At 39.7% G+C, this 22041-nt stretch overlaps 1 protein-coding gene across 6 annotated transcripts in view; it reads left to right on the forward strand.

Annotated features, from left to right (window-relative positions):
- The window catches only part of PIGN (phosphatidylinositol glycan anchor biosynthesis class N), a 105265-nt gene that overhangs the window by 20780 nt on the left and 62444 nt on the right, over window positions 1-22041 (forward strand). For all 6 annotated transcript variants that reach the window (XM_072034992.1, XM_038175620.2, XM_038175619.2 and 3 more), the window contains 8 exons: window positions 1076-1182; window positions 7164-7288; window positions 8832-8962; window positions 13237-13353; window positions 17162-17202; window positions 18806-18865; window positions 19953-20045; window positions 21930-21985. In XM_072034992.1, the coding sequence (XP_071891093.1) occupies window positions 1076-1182; window positions 7164-7288; window positions 8832-8962; window positions 13237-13353; window positions 17162-17202; window positions 18806-18865; window positions 19953-20045; window positions 21930-21985 (730 nt within the window). The remainder of the gene's footprint in view (window positions 1-1075; window positions 1183-7163; window positions 7289-8831; window positions 8963-13236; window positions 13354-17161; window positions 17203-18805; window positions 18866-19952; window positions 20046-21929; window positions 21986-22041) is intronic.

Raw genomic sequence — 22041 nt, forward strand, 5'->3', positions numbered from 1 at the left:
GAGTGCAGCGAGTGTTCTGGGTTATAAGTAGTAGAAACATCTCCCGAGGGACATCAGGGGGAACTGCACCAGATCTGTGCCAGCTTTCATCTTTCTGGTCTGAAATACCTGCATCACTTGCGTAGGTTTGGATGTAATCCTGGTTAAACAGCTCCCTTATATGGGGATGTTAGTCCATTGACAAGCCTGGAAGCTTACAAAATGGCATTATATAATTCTGACATCCAGAAAATCAGCTACATGCTGACTGGCAATCAACTGATAGAAGAATGTCTCCCCTTTGGGATTTTATGTAGTCAACGTAGAAATAGCATTCCCAAGCTGTTAACAGCTCAGCCACAGACTGAATAGCTCATTAAACTGCACCTAATTTCAGATCTTTCCAGGACTTCAGAAGTTTACTTTCTTCTAGGTCTTCATTATCTCCCCCCCCCTCTTTTTCTGCTTTACTTTGTGGACAGTGAATGCAAGATGAAATCATCTTGTTCAGATGCTGTGTGTTTGCATCTGTGGACCTCACGTACTCCATGCTGTTGCCTGCCTTGTATGTAATATACAATGGTTTCCTGTATAAAAGGCATACATGATATCCTGTTGTCTTGTATGATTCACTTTAACAATCAAAAGCCCTGTACAATTTACTAAACAAATAACAAAAGAAAAACAACAACTTGTGTGCTCATATAAGGCTCTACATGTCTAGAGTCCTGTTAGACATTTTAATGGAGTTACTTGTTTCAAAACTAAGTTTTTTAACTTGCTTTAACTGGAAGTTGTTAAATTTCTATCTGCATTTTCTCACATGAGTGTATTGAATAACATTGTTCCTCCCCCTCTCCCCTCAACCCCCCTTCCCAAGATGCTGATAAGCTAATGAGATAAATACGGTATCCAGGCTTAAAAATGTAAATGGTGGAATAATTTAAGGAGAGATCCTTCTGTGAATTCTCTCAGGATTGTCATTCTTGATGGATTTGTGTTCGTATGCATTAATATTCATGTATTTTTTACTAAGGAAAAAGGATGAAAACTTTTCTTTCTGTTTTCTCCTATTCCATTTATATTGTTTTTGCAGGTGCTACTGGAGATCATGTTTATACATTTTGTTACACAGCAGAAAGTGAAGACTTTGGAGCACAAGATGCATCCAAGCTTGACACTTGGGTTTTTGACCATGTTAAGGTGAGCAAAGAATCTTCTCATGCTACCTGTGTATAAAACATAGGTAATGTTTATTTTACTATAGGTCTGGAAAATAAGAAATTTTTGAAAGAGATATCATTTGAGGCAGTAAGTATATATATAAAAAAAAAAAAAGGCTTGAATTGATTATCATGAGTCATGTAATAGATTAGAGGAAGTGTGTCATCCAATACTAATTAAAATGCTAATAAACATACCCTTTTAACAAATATTCTTTGCTTTCCTTAGACTTAAATTTGCATAGTATCCGAACCCTATCTTTTTAGAGTACCACAGACAGTTTAAAATTTTGTGTGATTAGCTAAGAATTTCCTAACAAGTATCTGCATATTGGGAAAAATGTCTTTACTGAAAGGGTCAAGGGTCTTGCAGCATTGGAATGGGCTGCCCACGGAAGTGGCTGAGTCACCATCCCTGGAGGTCTTCAGGAAACATTTAGAGGTAGAACTTAGTAGCATGGTTTAGTGGTGGACTTGCCAATACTCCGAAAAAGGTTGGACTTAGATGATCTTAGAGGTGTTTTGCTACTTGAATGAGGTAGGGAGAAACAAGTCTTCATTATGGGAAAAAAAAATGGACAATATTATTTGCTTATTTTCTGTCAGGACTCAACCTACTCCAACTATAGTGTTGCTTGTTCTGATGCATGTAGATGACTCCTGATTATCTGCTGAGGCTAATGCTATGCTGTGACTGCCAGAGGAGCCATGGTTAGTTTTGTTAAAAAGGCAATTTAGGCCCTGAAGCAGGATTACTCATTCACATGCTGCTCTGCTCAGCTAGACAGTCTTCTGTGATATTACCATTGTTTGTATTAATATCCAATGCACATAGTACTTAATTTGTGAATTCCCGTGTTCATGTTGTATGCTGTGCTACTTCAGTTGTCCTGAATTAAGAAATGCTGTTAGTGGGTGTTGGTGCCTAAGTATGTACGTCAGTGGAGTGATTAGGTGGGGTTTGACTTTCTGTGTCTCATAACAATGTTAAATGCAGTTCAAGTCTTAATAAACTTCTTCCACATGATCTTTGGGCTGGATGCATTAACATTAGCTGCAGTGTAAATCAAATCAAACCTAAATAAGGACAAATAAACCAATATATAAACCAAATCAGCATCCGTGGTAGGAAGCCAAGAGTGGGCCTGCTTTAAACGATGATGTAGGGTTGAAAAGTTTATTACAAGTCACCAGTGTTCAAAGGAAGTAATTTTCTGTGTTGGCAAGCGGAAAGAAGGTTTTTGTTTTGTTTTTTAACCATCACCCTCTCTGAACTTGCACCCGTGCCAGGTTGTTTGTTGTAATATGCATGAATAATACAAATCAAATTAGGCTGTCGGTTACCCTTGGACACTTGCCTTAAAGTTACACCCTGCTGTCACTTGGAGTTGCACAGGTGTATGAGGGTGGTGCTACCTTTCTCTTGTGTTAAAACACACAATGACATTTCTTCTTTCAAGCCGTAATGATATGCTTAATATATGTCATTGCTGATGACTTTTTCCTTGGAACCAGCACCCACTGTTATTGTAAAGGCTTTATTTTGCCTATCTAAATTTCATGCTGTGAATGGGTAGGACTTGATTGACTAGCGTAAAACACTCATTCCATTAATCATCTCTTCAGTTACACATCAGCGATTGCTTCAGAAGCATGAAACTTAAGGCTGCCTGAAACAGGTCACTCTTCTGCTATAGCTCCAGCATCTGTCTCAGCCATGCTGTTGTGAATATATGGGTAACAATGATAATGTGCTGAAATCTGAAGTCTACTTTTTCTACAACATGTATTTGAGATAAAATGAAAGGGAGGAAAATACTTAATGACACGTCATTTGACTTTGTCTTGCATTTATGGTCCCTGAATTTGTCTCTCCTGCTCTAGAAAGCAAAAGACGAAGGTGTACCCCCTCTTTGCCGTGTAGTTAGCAGGTCCCAAACATCACGAGGCCTTTTTCAGTTTCCTCTGCCTCCCAGAAAGATGGGGATAAAATGGAGAATGGCTGACTAGTGTTTGGGCTGTTAGCTCTGTCTCTATGGAATTGCTTATTCTCCTCAAAGTGCAATATAGCAGAAACTAAGTTAGTCAGGAGGTATGTAAACTCTGGCTAGTAGTTGTGTATGCATTGGAAGCAAATTGCTTAAGTCATGAGTGGGGAAAAAAATGATTCTTTATAGTTCCTACAGTGACTATTTACGGTATAAGGACATCCCAGCCCTTTTTGAAGACAGAGAAGACTGGGTATAGACTAGATGATGTGAGTGGTTATCTGCAGCTGGGCTAAAGCTTGGTGGAACGTCAATGAGTGGTGGTAGTTTGTGGGTGCTACTGCCACCCACATAGGCCACTTAGGTATGGGGTTATTGGACTTTTCTTTTCCAGAAACCTTAAAAAATAGGGGACCAACTGGAATGTGGCAGGATGTGACCCAACAATTTTCAGTTAATGACCTATAGCTGGATCATACTTTGACTTTGTGCTGAAAAAGAAAAAAAAATTAGGGAACAAATGCTGGAACAGTAATAAATAAGTATTTCAAAATGCATTTCTGATTTTTAAAAATGTTGAGGAAAAACACTTTTAGAAGACTGAACCTAATTGTATTTAGTGGAATATTTTAATCATTTTGCAAGTATTCATACAGTCTCTTGGAGATGAGTCTCAGCAGTGGTCTGACCACAATTTATTATGACCACAGGGTCAAAAATACTTCTAAAATATTAAGTTGATGTCTTCTGATTTAAATGGGCATGTAGATGCAGATAGCAAGCTTCTTTCTCTTCTCATTTTGCCCATCGTGTTTCTTCTTTTCCCCCTTTCTGCCGGAAACAGGCCACCCAAGCCTTCAGACTGTTCCTTGTATGTTTACTGGAGGTTGGAGTCCAGAACTGGATCATGTTAAACTTTGAAGTTTTGCAAACCATGTGCCATGACCTGATGTGGATTTGAATACAAATTGCTTTGTTTTAATTAGCAGTACCATGGTTGAATGATTTATTTAAATGTATAGCACTGCTGTGCATAAGCATGCTCTACTGATATGAACCTGACATACATATTTTTATCCTGCCTTTTTTAGTTTGCATCTAAAAATTGGCATAACCATTTAAACTCTCGCATGAGCACACATCCATGTGCACAACTTTAATCAGCCAGTTTAATTAAGTTGTCCTGGATTTGTGTGTGAAGAAGCTTTGTGGCAGGAGAAAGTTTGTTTAGTCTCTTCTTGTGCATCCATGCAGCCAGCAGCAGTTTATCAGCTCTACGAAAGGATTGTGCTTCCAAGGAAGGCTCAGTTTTGGGGGGAACAAGGTGTCCTCAACAACTTGGTAGATATCAGTGAAGTCTGTATTTTGTTCAGACATCAGTAAAGCAGGTATTTGCTAGACCTTCTAGGTACACTTTTACTTGCTTTTCCCAATACAAGGAGGGCTGTGATACCAACATTTCGTATGATACTAAGATTTACAGATGTTAAAACCCACCTTCATGTTTAAATGTTACATTTTAAGCATTATAAACAACTTTTCAGTTTATTGTGAAAGTTTTTTGTGGGAAGTCCATTACTGATCTTCCTAAATTGTTCAGTTGTAGCCAGGGTGCATATTTACCAGAAAAACAGAAAGTTGGTTGGATTCTGGGAATGGAGTTATCTATTCCTTGTAAAGCTTGTCATTAGTGTAACTCAGAATCAAAGGAAAATCAAGTTGGAGGAGAGCTCTAGTGGTATTTAGTCTAGCTCCCTGCATGTAGGGGTGCCAGTGACAGCAGGTTGCTCAGGCCTTCCCAGGCCGGCATTGAGCATCTTGGAGGGCAGAAATGTGCCAGCCTCTTTAGGTACCTGTTCAAAGATGTGGCTGCACTCATGGTTTCCAAAGTGATAAAAATAAGCAGTAAGTCACGATTTTACTGGAATTTCCCGTGTTTCAAATTGTCCTTTGCCCTATTGTCGAATGTTTCTGAGAAGCCTGGCTCCATAACCTCTTCAGCTTCCTAGTAAAGAGTTGCAGGCCAAGCTTCTCTCAGCCTCATTATTTATTCCCACCCCAAAAACTTCTTGAGGACACTTGGCTTAAATACACAAAGGAGATAATATCACTCAATAGAGCAAATAAAAGCTAAATGGAAAAAATAGAGACAAATACACAGTTAACATACAGTGGTGGCTTGGCAACTAGTGCCCACAGGTTTCAGGTTGTGTGGAAGGAGGCATTTAGAAGGCTATGAGCAAAGTGTGGGCACATGGTACAGCAACCACTTGAGCAAGGTTATTTGTTCTTGCCCCAACTGTTTTGTGTTTTTTTTTTCCCCCTCCTGCTCATCAGCTTGTCAAGTTTAGCAGCCTAAGATAATTCCTTGCAGTGAATTTTCTATTTGCAGTGTGTGATTTTAAAAATGTTCCATGGGATAAAGTTTGCATTTGCTCTTTGAGGAGATGCTGGCTCAAGTTACGCTCTCCTTCCCTTTGCCTTATTCTCAATTAGCCTGAGGTTAGGCAAGCTGTTTTGGCTGCTGCTGCTTAGGGTTAAGAGGTGGCTGATGCTGGGGGAGTGGGGCATTTTTGGAGCATCACAGGAATTTCTCTAATATAAAACCTTGCTTTCCTCTTAAAATATTCTTTTGCTTTGTTAAGCCTTGATGTAAAGTACCTTTCTTCTAATATTCATCTATGTTTTAAGATATAATTCCAGTAATTTCCTGTTTCTGTTCTGATATTTAATTAAAAATAAAACAGAACTATACAGTATCCTGTAAATTATTGGTGTGTGTTCTGGGAGGCTGCTTCAGTTTGTGGTCAAATTTGTGTAGGTGGACAGACCCATGTGGGAAATGGAAACATCTATAAAAATAATTATACTGCTTTCAAAACAATGCTACCAGATTTATTTCTTTTTTTCTCTTGTACCTTCATTTAAAACATGTCTGGCTATTTTTTTGTTTGGAGAAGAGCTGACGTTTGGATTGTGCAAATATCAGTCTGTGGCTAGGCTATATTCGGGGGGAAAAAGGGTGGAATTGAGTACTGTCATGGTATCCTGACACAGCTTACCATGGTGCTCTTTCTGCCAACTTGGTTTTCTTCTTGGTGCAATGATTTTAGTTTACCCAAGGTGTGAGCTTTAGTTTTAGCAGCTCCACCACCATCACAGGTTGCTTTTCCCTTTGGCGACAGAAATGGTTTGTTGTCTACCAGCATTTTCCCTAGGCTCCTGTGTGAAATTCAGAGACACTTTTCTCTGTTCCTGTTACTGAAAGGTCCTCTGGATGCTCTTTGAACTGAAACCTTACCCAACCTTGTTTCCTTGGGCAGTTCTGTTTCTAGGGGGATCATGCTGAAATAGCTGTCTGCCTGCATTTTGCATTGCTGTAATGTGGCTGGTCTAAATCTCCATAGCCATGTCAAGACTCATACAGTCTCAGGGGAAAATCCCCCCCTGGCATCTGCCTCGGGGATGCTTAAGTAGGACATGTGCAAGGCAGATGTATGTTCTGTAGCGCTTGTATTTGCAAAGTGTGTCTTGTTTTGTTCTGTTTTAATTTGGTTTCTGCAAATGAGTTGTAGCTTGGTATCTCAGTCCTGCAGGATCTGCTTCCAAAGCAGCAGCAGTATTGAGAACTTCACTTCCAGCTTAAAAATCAGTAGAAATATGAAGCTGTAAGCGGAGCTCAGGAATGGTGCATAGTTGCATACAGGTAGGAGGCAAAGAAGGGTTGATAGAGTCATCTGGTATACCTCCCTAATGGGAACTAGAAAAAAATAAAATTAAGTGTTGCCTGCCCTAAATAAGCTGAAACCTTGGACTGACTACATTGATGGTAGTAAGTAAATTGGGAAGCAATTTTTTCTTCGTAACTACTGGTATTTTGATGCAAAACCAGCTGCATTTTAGTTTTAATAGGCTTCCTGTCATCGTTGTCCATTCTCCTCAGATTAATATCTTAATGGCTTATTCCATACAGAGCTTCTTTAATTCTTCAAGAAGTAATCAAACATTGTTCTCTGCACTAAATGAAGAAAAAGTGGTCCTGTTCATGCATTTGCTAGGCATAGACACGAATGGACATGCTCATCGGCCAAACTCAAGGTAATTGGAGAGGTTAAATATATCTTTCTTATTAATGTTGAGTGCATACAGTAATTTTTTCTTGACCTTGCTCTTTATCAAGCCCCAAACAAGACTTGCAGTCCTGGGGGTTTCTACAATAGGCCATGTATGTCACCATGATTACTTATGCTCTGAATTTTGAGAGGTTTCTTGTTTTAAGGTCTTCTCTATAGAAGTTTTTTTTATTATTATTGTTTTTTTGCTATATATATACCTTATGCTTAGTTCTAATTCTCTACTCAAATCTGTTTTTTTGTTTTTTGTTTTTTTTTTTTTTAGCAGGTCCTCTAATTCAGTTTATACATGATCTAGAGGATCTGTAGGGACCTGCATTTTCACATGTAAAATGTAAACATTATTTTTGGATTCTGCATGGCTGAAAGTTTGTAAGACTGGTTCTGCAGAAAAAAGTAAGATCAAAAATATTGATGCTGCAATTTGTCAGCCATCCTTTAGCTTTCCTAGGATGCTTGAATGAAGAATTTAGATTATTAACAGTATTCATCATCAATTCACCTTGAAGTAGGGTATTTGAGGGATTTGTTTTTGTTTAGTCAAATGTTTTGTGTATAGGATTTTATATTTTTTCTTTTCTCCTGATCCTTGCATACTTGCAAAATCCTTGTTCTGATTTTCTGCGTCATTCCAACGCTTATGTTTGTTGTATGCCTCACTTTCTTTTCTATTTTGGTGTTTTCAAATTGACTTTAGCAACAGCAACAAGTAGAAAATTGGTTGGCCAACAGTTAATCTTTGTCACTGTCTCTAAAAAAAATACATGATTTTTGTGGTTTAGCCTCTGACTCAAACTCTGGGATCTGTGCTGATATACGAATAGTCTCAAAGCAGTTCCTGCGTTGTGAGGTCTTAGTTACTAGTGTAAAATAACTTCTGAAACTTCTAATTTAATGTGTTTGAATTTTCCAGAATTCTTTATTATGATTCTTAATTGTTAGAATCACAGAGTGGTTTGGGTTGGAAGGGACCTTAAAGATCATCTAATTCCAGCCCCCTACCATGGGCAGGGACACCTCCCACCAGCCCAGGCTGCCCACAGCCCCATCCAGCCTGGCCTTGAGCACCTCCAGGGATGGGGCATCCATAGCTACTCTGGGCAGCCTGTGCCAGTGCCTCACCATCCTTGGAGTGAAGAATTTCTTCCTTATATCTAAACTAAACCTACTCTTTTCTGGTTTAAAACCACCCCTCCCTTGTCCTGTCACTACACTCCCTGGTAAATTTGCTTCATTACTGTGGGTAATAAGCTGTCCACCATCAAGGTCTGGTTAGATTTGCAATACAAATAAAAAGCCATTGAGCCTGTAGTTCAAGGGACTTTCAAACTGCAATGTGGCAGTTCAGTATCTCACATTAGACTTAGCAGAGGGGGAGTTTTACATCTCGAATGTCTTTTGTTACCTTGAGGTTCTGTGAGGAATAAAGTTGGGCATAATTACTGTGGATAACTTGCTTTATACCGAATGCAAAAGCTACCTTGAATCTAATAACTTTTTTTCTCCAGGGAGTACAAGGAGAATATTAGAAAAGTTGATGAGGGTGTGAAAGAAATTGCTTCGATGCTTGAAAGCTTCTATGGAAATGATGGAAAAACTGCATTTATCTTAACTTCTGACCATGGAATGACAGATTGGGGTGAGCATTTTTAAATGTTGACAGTCAGCTGAGTTAATGAGTGGGAGTGGGGTGTGGGATTATACATCTGGAGTGGGATTAGAGCGCTGTCCTGTTAGAAGCTTTGGAGCTTCTGCTTTGATCTGATAAATATTGCTTTTGTATGAACCCCAGGAGAATTAGGAAATGGTTAATGGGGGCTGCAGGGGCCCTCATCAGTCCTGTGACAGCTGAGTTGCAGATCTGAACAGAACAGACAAAAAAAGAAAAAAGGAAAGGTGGGGAGCCTAACTGGGAGCTGGTGACCAGGTTTTCTGGGGTGGTCTGTCTTCCCACTTGTGCTTTTAGGTACAGCAGGAAGGATGGGACTGCTGCGTGATCTTCTAGAAGAGGCTGGTGCTGGAGAGTAGGAGGAGCAGCTGTGAGGACAGGAGAGCGGGGCAGGTGGCCAGCCAGGCTGGTACTCACAGGGGGCACTTGTGAAGGGCACAACCATAGCTGCTGAAGGACTGGGGGCAATTCTGGTGTAACAAGACTTAAGGCAGATGAGGAGGGTTTCCTGTGGTCCTTTAGACAATTCTTTTTCCTTTTTGTCTTTTTTTTTCCCTCCAATAATTTTAAGAACATTCCTGTCCTTGCATGCTCCCAACTGAAGTGATAGGTCTGTCTTAATACGCTGTGTGTGCTCATAGCTATTAATTGTGACACTTCTGAGTCAAGGTGTGGTCACGCCAAAATTCAGCATCTTACAGTGTGTGAAATCCTGCACTTTTCTAACGGATGCTACGCAAGCTTTCTGTTATCAGAGATGACAAAAGTGTTCATATCTATTCAAAATCAGACGAATTGCCATCTGCTCATTTGCAAAATGGTCTGCTTTGAATATTATTTATTGCTGAGCTGGCTGCCACTTAAAATAAAATTTGTTTGATTTTTTTTTTTTGTTTAAAGTATTAATTTTTAATATATTTGTATGCAAGTGTCTGTATATACATATAGATAGATATCATGATATATATGATAAAAGGGACCTCAGGAGATCCAACCACCTACTCAAAGCAGGCTCAGTTTTGGGATCAGACGAGGCTGCTTGGGCTTTATCCAACAGGGCCTTGAAATCCTCGAAGGCTGGAGCCTGCACAGCCCCTTTGAGCAGCCTTTTCCATTCCTTGGCTGCCCTTATGAAGGGAAGGAATACACTTCCATTACCTGCAGTCTGACCACCCTCTGTTTCAACTCATGCCTATTTTCTCTCATCTTTCTGCCACACAGCACAGCGTAGACCTGGTTTCATCTTCCTGCACTCACTGGCACTGCAGTACAAGCAGGCCAAGTACAAGTTCATGTTCCACCACAAACACACACCCCTTAAAAAAAAAATATCTTGTCCAGGTTAAACAAATCCCAGCACCTCAGCGTCTCCTCACAAGGCATATGGTCTGACCAGTTTGGTCACCTCTCACTGAACTTGTTCTAGAGGAGGGCCATGAAGATGATCAGAGGTCTGAAGCACCTCTCCTATGAAGAAAGGGCTGAAAGAGCTGGGGCTGTGCAACCTAAGGAAGAGAAGGCTGTGGGGTGACCTTATTGCAGCTTTTCAGTGCTTCCTGGAGGGTTTTCAGTACTTATTAGAGGGGACTTGAAGTTGGAGAGCAACTCTTTGCTCTGTCAGATAATGACAGGACAAGGGGGAATGGCTTTAAACTGTAAGAGGGGAGATTTAGATTGGATTTTAGGAGGAAATTCTTCACTCAGAGGGTGGTGAGGCCCTGGCCCAGGCTGCCCAGAGAAGCTGTGGGTGCCCCATCCCTGGAGGTGCTCAAGGCCAGGCTGGATGGGGCTTTGGGCAACCTGGTCTGGTTGGAGGTGTCCCTGCCCATGGCAGGGGGCTGGAACCAGGTGGTCCTTAAGGTCCTTTCCAACCCAAACCACTCTGTGTAATTGTTCCAGTTGGTTGATGTCTTTCCTGTTCTGGAGGGTCCAAAATTGGATGCAATGCCTGGAGGCTGCCTCAGAAGCCCTTACTGGGGGAGAATAATCCCTTGCTTGGATCTATTCCCTGGTAACACAGCCCAGGGTGCTGTCGGCCTTCCTTGCTGCAAGAGCATGCTGCTGGCTCGTCAGCAGCTTGCTGTCTGCAGAGTGTCCTGTGTACTCTTCAGCAGGTGTGTGAATATAAAATGAATGCCATGTTAAGGTATTCAGAGGCCTGTCTTTCATCTGCATCAGCCTGGATTAGTTTTCCAGTTAGTGCATGTTTTTGATTCAATAGCTGGAAACAGGTCAGCTTTGCTGTTAGTTTGGAAGAGCAGGTAGTCTTGTTAATAAAATGTATTTATATATATATTCTGAGGCGTTCTCATTATGTACTGGAACCTTTGAAGGGGGAATGAAAGGTGACAGGAGTTAAGACTTCAGGCTTTGAGAACTACAGCTCTGCCACAGTCCTCTGTCATTCCCTCCTGTCAGAAGTGAAAGCTGGATCTTCAGCCAGGCGTGTCAGTGACTTTAGAGCTGACTTGAGTGAATACAAGTGCAAACCTAAAGAAGAGGCCCATCACCAGCCTTCTAAAGGCTACTGCAGCGGGTTTTTATTCAGGCTTGTGGTATCCACAGGTGCTACAGTCTTTCAGTGACTATTTGCAGAACGGGGTGGGCACCAGATTTATTTAAATAATTAAGATGTTTGGGAGGATTTCCAGCCGTTGTTAGCAAAGGCTGATAATAATCACTTGCTTTCTCAGTCTGACTCCGTGATTTTGCTTTAAGCTGACATCAGAGGGGATTCCTGACTGCTAACACAGGCAGTCCCATGCCGACCCTCATCACAGCCTTTTGTTCCTGCTGCCCTCCTGGCAAACATACCGCTGTGCTGGACAGCACAGAAACCTAAACCAGCAGCACCATCTCCTTCCCTTTCCCCTTAAAAAAGTGTCAGTTTTGGGGATGCTGGCAGGTGGTACAGGGAATCGACCCAGCTGCAATAATTCATTCCATAGTTCAGGTTTGACTGAAACTTGGTCCTTAAAATAGGCCGGGTGGGTACAGCTGCCTCGCTCAGCTACATCTGTCTTGCAGTGTTAATGGAGGCACACTCACTAAAATGCTGATGGAGCTGGTGGCTCAGATAAAATGAAAGCTCACCAAAACCCGTACTTCCCTCCTGTGATACAAGGAAATAGCTGATGCATGGAGGAAGTGTGACCTCCATCTGTTCTTTTCCCAAACTCTGTGAGGAGGAATATTTGCTGCTGTTGAGCCCAGAGAATGCCTTCCAAGGGATTTCTGTACGTCTGAAATCTTATTTGCAGACCAGCGTGGCTGTTTAAAGAAAGTAGAGCTGGCTTTTCAGTTCTGCCATAGCAATTGTACAGGCAACCTCAGTGCTATTCCCAAATTTATATCAAATTGTTTTTTACTTAAAATAAAAAAATAAAAAAAATTGGCCCTTGAAGCAAGGGCCAATTCTCTATCCTCTTGAATGATTAAAAGATACATACAGAGGGGGTCTACACACACACACAAATAAATTGTATAGTCTTGTAGCATGTGCTGTGACCAGCATAGTTTGTATAACCATCTCATTACTTTTGAGACTGGATTATGTCACTGCTGTGGCACCTCACCTGCTGAATCCAATGGCCAAAGTTTCTTTCAAGCTTCTGTGGTTTCTGCTTCAGTGCAGCTGTGTTGAGATGTTGTAGTTTGTTTTCTCCTTTGGGTAACTGACATGTTAATCTTTAGGAAATTAAATTTCTCAGGGAAGGACGTGCTGTTTCATCAGTTCTTAAAGTGTGCTACCAGGCTTTAAAACCTTAAAAATGAACTTGCATCACTGGGAAAGGATGGCAGATGCTATGTATCTTGTCTCTTGGTTTTGAAATTGAAGTTTAATCCGTATTTGAGTACCACAGAGATCAGTTCTGTGTGATTTCTAGGCACATAACTAACTAATTGCTCTAATCAACCAGCTCTGGTTTCCATGGAGCATTCAGGGACAGGCACATGCAACAGGATTTCAACAGGTGACTCTTCTGTACTTTAAGGCTTTTGAACACTTTGGCTTTAGCTTCTGTATTAACAGTTTCCTTTTTTTTTTTTTTTTTTCATATACAACATTTTATTTGGATAGGCTTGACCTGAGTGATACCAGTTTCCCAACCTCATTCAACCTTGAGTTTTGATCCTGTAACAATCTTAGCATAAGTTCAATACTAAAAACTGTGTGTGTGAACATTTATTTATTACACTATGCATGATGAAGCTTAGGTTGTTTTTGGTTTGCTGTATTTTAGGTTCCCATGGAGCTGGCCATCCCTCAGAGACTTTAACACCCCTGATTGTTTGGGGTGCTGGAGTGAATTATCCACAGAAAGTCACATCCCAGTTCTTTGAAGACAATTTTTTGAAAGGTATGTAAAATATGAAACTTAAGTGTGAGGTTTTAGTGGAAAGGGCAGTGTTCAGCAGTTATACCTGTTAAGCTTCACTGACTTCTCTTCCATTACAGTAAATGTGACTTGCTTTGTGCGAGAAAGTGTAGAAAGAAAAGGTGACAAGATGTACATGTGGAGGCTATAGCAAAACTGGATAGATAATATCAGAGTCATTTCTTCTTGAGTCATGGAACTGAGGACTTTCTCTTTGCGTACAGAGGTCTATTAACACTCTTAAAATTTAGTTACGGAGGAGACTTGCTTCTTCAGAAGACTCCTAGAGGTTAAAAGTTATTTGTACAGAAACATAAATTGACGGGTCCAAAGACCTCTTTCTAGCTCCACAGTAGAATCCTGGGAACTTGCCTGGAGCATCTTATCTCACATTCATCCTTGTGGCTTTTGAGGAAATACCAAGTCTTTCTCAACGAATAACTGTGACTATTTTACTGTTAATTTTCCCATTTGTGACTTATCTAAGGAAAGTAAACACTGCTATTTAAGATAATAATAATAAATATTTCAAAACTGTAAATACTGGTTTATTGGAATTTCCTTGGGATTGGAAAATCAGATGTGATTAACTGCATAAACTCTTCCTTTTTCATGTCTTTGACTTCTGTAGCCTGCTCTGTTTCTTAAGATGCCTTGAATCTCTCATGGTGTTGCTTGGGATCAAATGACTTAATATTTTATTGGATTGTTTGTCAAGCTGCATTAGAGAAGAGAAAATGGGCAAAAATGACTTCAGACATGGGGTTTTAACCCCACCTTGCTCTTGAGAAGGTATTTGGTAACAGATTAAACAGGACTTGTCCAGCGTAGGCCGTGTACATGTTGTGCTCATTATTCCCTGCTATAAAATTACAGCATGTCAGATAAAATTGAAAATTAGTTGTACAAGAAACAATGGGAAAAAATGAAAACAACAGATTTTGGTGTCTGGTGGCTGATCTGCTAGACTTTGAAGGACACTTAGTGTCTTTGTTTATCCATAATAGATGATTTTTGCAGCTGTTGCAGTTTTGATTTTTAACAGCTTTAGTACCAGCATTTGATTTCAAGTAATGATGAAAATGGTGTGAGAGCACTTCAAAGAAGATGACTGTTGAGCTATCTAGGTACACAATGGAAAAAGGGGGTTGGCTGCTACCAGTTAGGATATGTTTATTTTCCTTAAAGGGGGAAATGTCTGCACCCTGCTGTGCCTGCTTCATGTTTTCCTTGTAGTGGTGTTTTTTTTTTTTTTTTTTTTTTTTTTTTTTTTTTTTTTTGTTGGTATATATATATATATATATATATATATATATATATATAATTATTATTTTTAAAGCCCTTCATTCCAGGCTTGTTCTGCAGCTTTCCAGCTGAAAATCACAGTGCTGTTTGGCTTATGCACTGGTTACAGGTTCTTAATTGTCAGGAATAATCTCTCTTTGAGTTCTGAGTGTCTTTGAATATATTGAGAGTTGTAATCTCTATTGGAGTAATAACTATCCTCTAAAAAGTGAATATGCTCTCTGTGGTAGTATGTTACATTCTGGCAGTGTATTACAGCTTGCAGTAGGCTATGTAGCCTAAAAGAAAAGAAAAAATTGTTGAAATGGAACTTGACACTTTCTCAGGTCAGTACAGTTCAGCTACTCCATTAAGTTGCAAACCCATACGTTTTCAAAAAACTGAGATATGCAAGAAAAAAATGATTAAAATATTTTTGTTGAAGAGTTCCCTGAATTTGCCTTTCCTGCTCCATAGAAAAGAAGCTGAAAGCTTGAAACACAAAAACAGCAAGGGCAGCATCTAGATCTGCCACGTCTCATTCCCAGGAGTGCAGCCCAGGCTGGGCAGTCAGGGAGATGTCCTGTTCCTCGGGAACACTTGGATTCAGTGTCTTACGGTGCCTGGTCCAAGGCATGTGGCTCAAATTATTCTCCTCTTGAAAATATATAGACAAGGGAAGCAGAGACGTAAAAGTTTCTGGGTTTGCTAGAAGCTTCTCCAGCAGAGCTATGGTTTCTTCCTTCCCTAGACACGTTGTATGTGTATAGACTGTTTTTCTACATTTTTGATTGGGAAACATTATTTAGAAGAGAAAAAACATTGCTTTTATATAATAAAAATCTAGGTGAGAATCTGTCTCTAGAAATATAAACCCGCTTCCTGCTCTGGGAAGCAAAAGGAAACAAACTTGCTCATTTTGGTGCAAGTTTAATACAGGATTCCTGATAAATACTGATAATCCTGCCCTGTGTTGCTATGGGAACTCGTTGCAACTATTTCTTACCGCTGTTAAGCTGCGTGGCTGCTGTTCAGGGTGCTCTGAGCACATAAATAACGGGGAACTTGCAGTCGGGTCCCTGAAGCTTGCAGTGGTACGAGCTAATTGCTGACAATAAGCGTGGCACAGGCAATACTCAAAGTAGGGACGTTTGGGTCTGGTGCTGACAGGGTGTATTGAAGGACACGAAAAGGATGCAGTCCGGGATTTGAATGCCTATTGTTGCTTGGGAAAATAACGAGGCTGGGCCAGAACTTGGAAATACGGTTTACCAGGTTTACCAGTGCTCTTAACAAACTCTGTTTCTGCTGCCCTTAAACTTTGATTCATTTAAACCCAGAGGATGGCTGTAGACAAGGTGCTGATGTTGGGAGCGGTGTAAGCGAGGCAGCTGCGATTCTGAGATGCTGGGCAGAGCCCTGCTGGCATCTGTGCTGCTTCTGTGGTATTGTTTGGGCAAGCAGCATTAGCAGGGCAGCAACTGCTCCACTTAGCTTTGCGTGTTCATTTGGGAAAGGTGGCTGTGTCCCTGTGGCTGACGTTAAGTTGGGTTCCCCAGCTGAGGAAAAGTGGCCCTGAATTCTTTACTGCTGTAATCAAGGTCTGCTCTACATACATAGGTGACAACATTTTAAGTACTCTGTCTGCAAGCCAGTTTCAGCCCCTACCATTTTTTCCTGTGTATCTGATTTATTTTTTTTAAAGCTTGAGTTACCAAAATTGTAGGGTTTGTTGTTTGTTTGTTTTTCTTTCTCATATTATTGCTGTAGGTATTGGGTAAGCTAATTTAAACACTAGGAAAAGGCATGAAAGAAAAGCCTTAACTTCGATTTGAAATAGCTCTCTACCCCCAGTGAAAACAGCAAATTTCCTCTTCATTTCCTTAGAGGTTAATGGAGAGCAGGAAAATGCTGTTTTCAACCAGCTTTTTGTATGATGCACCATAGCTTCAGGGGTTTGTCTCCGTCTCCATTGTAGTTGTTCTGATTACTAAATTGTTGAACTTTTCCCTTGAGCTTGCTTTTAGCTAGTATTGCATATGGCACACATGAAGTATGATTGTACCACTCTGTAGCGGTACATTAGAAACCTTTGGATAACCTTAAAAAAAAAAAAAAAAAAAGGCACTTGAAGAGATTTAAACAGTCCTCCTAAACCTGAGTTTGATATTTTAGTTGGTACAGAAGGTAACACATCACTTTCTGTGCTGTGCTGAAAAAAGTTAAAAAGCTTGGACTTTCTTCAACTGATCTGGGTCACAATTGCAGGCAGCAATTTATCCTGGTGGATAAAAGGAAATGTGAACTGAAATGAATGCATTTTATTGTTTCTGCCTGTTGTGTTCCATCCATAACCTCTCCTAAGCTAGCATCCTAAAGCCAAATTAGAGTTTTCTTTAGTAACAACACTGTTCAGAAAATGCCAACAAGACATTAAATGTCATTTGAATTATCCCTTTCAAGTCTATTTAGACTATTTGTTCATGTGCTCTGTTATTTCTTGCAGAGTGGAAACTGGAGAACCTGAAGAGGCTGGATGTCAATCAGGTATCAAACATACCTAATTTAAGAACTCGTAAGCTTCCAAATGGAGTTTTGTGCAATTTAAACTAATTGAGGGAACTTGAATGAATTTTCTCCCCATTTTTAATTGCGATAATATGCCTTTTCAGAAGGAGTGCAGTACAATACGTCAGGTATTCCTTGCAAGCTCAGTGTCAGTTATCTGAATGTAACTTGAATAGCATCTGTTTTCAGAGTGGGATTTGGTTTTGCAAGCTTTTAGAAATAGCTTGTGATGTCTTCCTTCAACTTTCTGCTTTTTAAAATATTTTGGATCTGAGCTATTGCCTGCTGCTATGGAAGGTGCCTGGCTAAACACAAGAAAGTACAGTTCGATGGCCACGATTCCCTAGCTAGCAAGCATCTGCATGCTTTTTGCTACATTTAAGTTAACCAGCTTTATGTTTAGTGTTGTTTTTCAGAGCTATTTTGCTGTCTCTGTCACTTTGCTGTATTTTTGTCACTTTTTTCAGAAGTTGCTGTCACTTATGAATCAAAACCAATTCTTACCATACTGTTGAGCTATTTTTTTAACAAAGTCTGTAGTTATGGCCCAGCCACTTGGCTCTTTAGACAAATATGTAGCGTTGCACTGTAAAGGAAGAAGAAAAGGACAACTTAACCCTTGATACTAAAACAGCCAAGCTTTTATAAATCAAGGAGATAATGTACACCTGTGCACTGGCAACTTGATTCTTCCTTTATCCCATCCTGTGAAACCCAATGTACGAATAAGACTCCAAACATGATAAAACAGTGGAAAGAAACTTTTACTGGAAGGTTAAAGTTGGAAAAGCTTTGGATAAGCTGTGTTCAGCAAAACCCTGGTATGAATTTAGAGATTTCTGCTTATATTATACTACATACTCTCTGACTATAAACAAATACTGTTTTGGAGTCTGCATCTGCACAGTAAACATAAGGCTGCAGCAGTGCCTTTGATTTCAGCATAGTTTCTTCAGATTTATGGTGGAGAAAAAAAAAGAATTTTGGTGTATAGTTATATACTAAAGAAAAATATAAACCTAGTGAAAGTCCAGTGTTTATCATCATAAGCAGAAGGTAATGGTAACTTGTTTTCTGAGAAGCCTTGATGTAGATATAGGGACCTTCTTGAGGGCTAAGGGCTGAGTGGGCACAAGAAAAAATATAGAGCCCCTCTGTGAAGGGGAGAAGTTGAGTAATCCTCACTGTGAAAACCTGGGAGGAGGAGCATTTTGAAAAGCAAAAATTTGGTGTATTGCTTAAAGCTGTAAATACGACATGAGTGCTTTCTGTGGTATAAGTTGTCATAAAGCGGTCTGCTTCTGAGTGTAGTGAAGAAGGTACTTAATTCCTGTGAATAAATACCTTTTTTATTTTGCTTTTTAGACTAAATATATAGTCTTGAAACTTTATCAGTAGTGGAGGCTCAATGTTTTGCGATGACTACAAGAAACAGTAAACAAAATATTATGAAGTAGTGATGTTATAACTTCACAGTCTCTTACCATTTACTGTTACAAATGTAGATACGTTAAAATTAAACTGAATTTATTAGTTTTAGAAGCTGGAATTGTGTTAAAATGGGATGCTTCTGTTTGCACAGGCTGATATAGCGCCGCTGATGGCTTCCCTTATTGGTGTTCCTTTCCCCCTGAATTCTGTGGTAAGTAGTACAAATGTCTTACCATATTATGGGAATCTGCATGTCTTAAAGGAAGAGATTTTGGGGATGAGATAGAAGGGAAGAGATTACAGTTCTGGGAAATTGCTCGAGGGTATGAGACTGCTTATAGTTTTAATTTTATGTGCATACATTTTCACTTTGGAGCATGAACTTAATCTTCTTATATATTATATAGTACTTTAATTTGGAAAGGCAGTCGATCCTTTTATAACCTGCAACCCTACCCTGGTGAGCTATGTAAAAGGTTTCTGTTTGTTTGTGGTTTTTTTTTTTTTTTTAGGGATGGTAAAAATGCAATATGGTTTGAATAACATTTGAGTTTGATCAAGAAAGCTGAATCTGTAAACAGGATAGTTCTTGCAATCTAAGGTTTAATTATTTCTTGTTTAATTTGATGTGATGAGGTGTTTTTTTTTTTCAGATGGTATCTTGTGCTTTTAATTTCGTAAACAGTGAGAGAACAGTCTTCACTGAGATAGCTTTTTCTTTGAAATTGCTTCCTATGTTTTTGTGTAGCCCAAAGGTTGTCTAATAAATACCTAATTGGCAATTAGCATTGCATCAGCATGCTTCTCATTTTCCATTTGAAACATCAATATATAACACATTTTCAAAATATTTCTTCTGCAAGCTCTGCCCCAGTCCCTGTGTCTTGCACTTACTGCTGGATGTGCAAACTAACCTGAGAAAAGTGTCCTAACACTCCCTTTCTCATCCTGAGTACTGGGCAAGTCAGGACCAAGCAAGGGTTTGAATGGAAAAGCTCTAGATATTTTTTTTAAATGGCATATGATGAGTGGTTGAGGCTTTATTACTATATAATATGTAGTTTAATTAACAGTTTGCATTACATGCCTTTGTGTTCCTGTGAGAGCTGGGATAATACAAGCAGTCTTTGCAGTGCTAATAAATGATGTGAGAGCATTGTTAGGTGTTACAGCAGTTATTTAAGTAGTAATTTGAAGCACTCTTACTGCTCATTTGGCCCACCATACAGTTAGAGAAATTCCTGTGTCTTCCCTTAAATTTTTAACATTTATTTATATATTTATTTATTCTTCCCCAGGGAACCCTGCCTCTGGAATATCTGAACAACAGTGCTCATTTCAAAGCTGAGAGCATGTTTACCAATGCTGTTCAGGTTCTCGAGCAATTTAAGGTAATCAAACATGGTGAAAAAGAGAAATATTTCTATGAATAATAATTATTATTGTTCCGTGTGAAATAATTATACTGGGCCATGCAGTGTATATGGCACGCTGTAATTTAAAGGACTAAAGTTGTATGCTGATACTAGCTGATACTAGCTGTGAACTATATCTGAAGATGTTTGAAAGACTTCAGTAAAACATCTCCCTAGTAAGGGAAATGAGCAACTTTTTCTTGATTTGGATCTTAATGCTGGTGTTTATTGATGTTAGTGTAAACCTGCAGCAGTTCGTAGGTAGGCCTGAAGCTGAGCACTGATTTCTGCTGTTGGTGAAGGAAAATTTCCTTTTCAGCAGTGGTTGGGAGACAAGGCTCTACAGCAGACCCATAAACAGATCAAAAAGTAACAGGCACATGTCCATTAAGGAAACAAAATTAGTGTGTTAATTAACCTTTAGATTATGTTTAGTATCTGTTGTATGCTTTGTAAACGTTTGCTTTCTATCTTGATTCGTCTCATTGGATATTGTAAGAACATGTATGTGGGTGGGTGGGGGTTGTTTCACGAGATGCTGTTTAAGCGTGGATTAAAATCCTAAAAAAACACAAATCCTAAAAGTCTGTTTTGGCAAGACATAGAAATGCTTTGAAGGAAATTTATCATCTCCACGGACAGGAAGCAGAGGCATGTAGAACCGTCAAGAAAGCATGTGATGATGGCAGAGCAAGGCACTCACTTGAGATAATGATGTAACATGATGATTAGTGCCTTCAGCACCTTCTGTCCCTTGAACGGACAGGTTCCCAAATTATTAAAAGGTTTATGTGGTTATCAAATTGGCCATGTCAACAGCAGAGCTGCTTTCCAATCTCTGGTGGTGGAGAGCTGGCATGTAGCAGAGGAAGTGACTGGCTGTTGGGGTGTGAAGTTGAACTATGCTGGTAGAGCCTCCACAGTTGGAAGACCTCTGCTCTAAGTATTGAACGTGGAAATTGGCTCTTTTGAGTTAAATTGTTGTCTCAGGGACTACTTAAGAAAAAAGTAGTTGTAGTCCTCCTTGTCTTTATTTTTATTCTGTAATTTTGTTGTGCTAAGCTATTTTCTTGTTGGGTAGCTTCTTTCTAGAATTGTTTTGGAAGGTTTGTTGGTGATTTCTGTTTGCATTTCTTTGCTGAAGCAGAAGTAGCACACTAGACATGCCAAGTGGGTTTTTACTTTTCCTTTTGATGGACTGACCAGACCACAGTTTGTACTCCCTGGAGAGAGGATGTTGTGTTGGATGGATAGGATGAGACATGTGGGTTGCTACTTCAAGCTGTCAGATTCTGGAAGCAGTGTGCAAGAAAGTTCTTTCCTCTGCTTTATGCCAGCAGTCAAACTCAAGTCAAACTGGTGCAGGAGACCTTAAAGATGTTTTGATGGGCCTTGGGCAAAGTGACTCTGGCATCAAAGCCTTCTATTTTTATCCAGGTGCAGGTTAATCGATCTAACAGTATTGCTTCAGCACTGTTGCAGCAGTGTTCCAGTTCCTGTCCAGCATAAATAATGCCACTTTCACAGGAGACTGTCACTAAAGTCTGTTAGGATAAAGGAAAGAAATGGCTAGAAATCCTGAAAATGGTAGAAGTCCTGTAAAAAAATCACTGCTGTAGAGAGGGAGATGTATTTTACCTACATTGGAGCAGCTCTGGCTTCCCAAAAACACTGGTTCAGCACTCAGAGGAGTTATACAGACAAATGTTTAACACCCAGTTTCCTGGGCACTCTATTGGCAACTTGATTTAATTCCTTTTCTGTGGTCTTAGAACTTTTCTGTGACTTAGTTTAATGCCTGACGTAATTTTTGTTCTTGTTGCAACTTGGATTTAATGGTGTAACTTTTTTCTTATGCAGGTTAAGATGAATCAGAAAAAGGCAACTACATTGTCGTTTCTGTTCACACCATTTAAGTAAGTGCCTGTAAAGACTTTCCTTGATTGTTTTAATGCTTTGGTATTTCAGTGAA

Source organism: Anas platyrhynchos, chromosome 2 (genome assembly GCF_047663525.1).
Source record: "Anas platyrhynchos isolate ZD024472 breed Pekin duck chromosome 2, IASCAAS_PekinDuck_T2T, whole genome shotgun sequence".
NCBI classification, from domain to species: domain Eukaryota; kingdom Metazoa; phylum Chordata; class Aves; order Anseriformes; family Anatidae; genus Anas; species Anas platyrhynchos.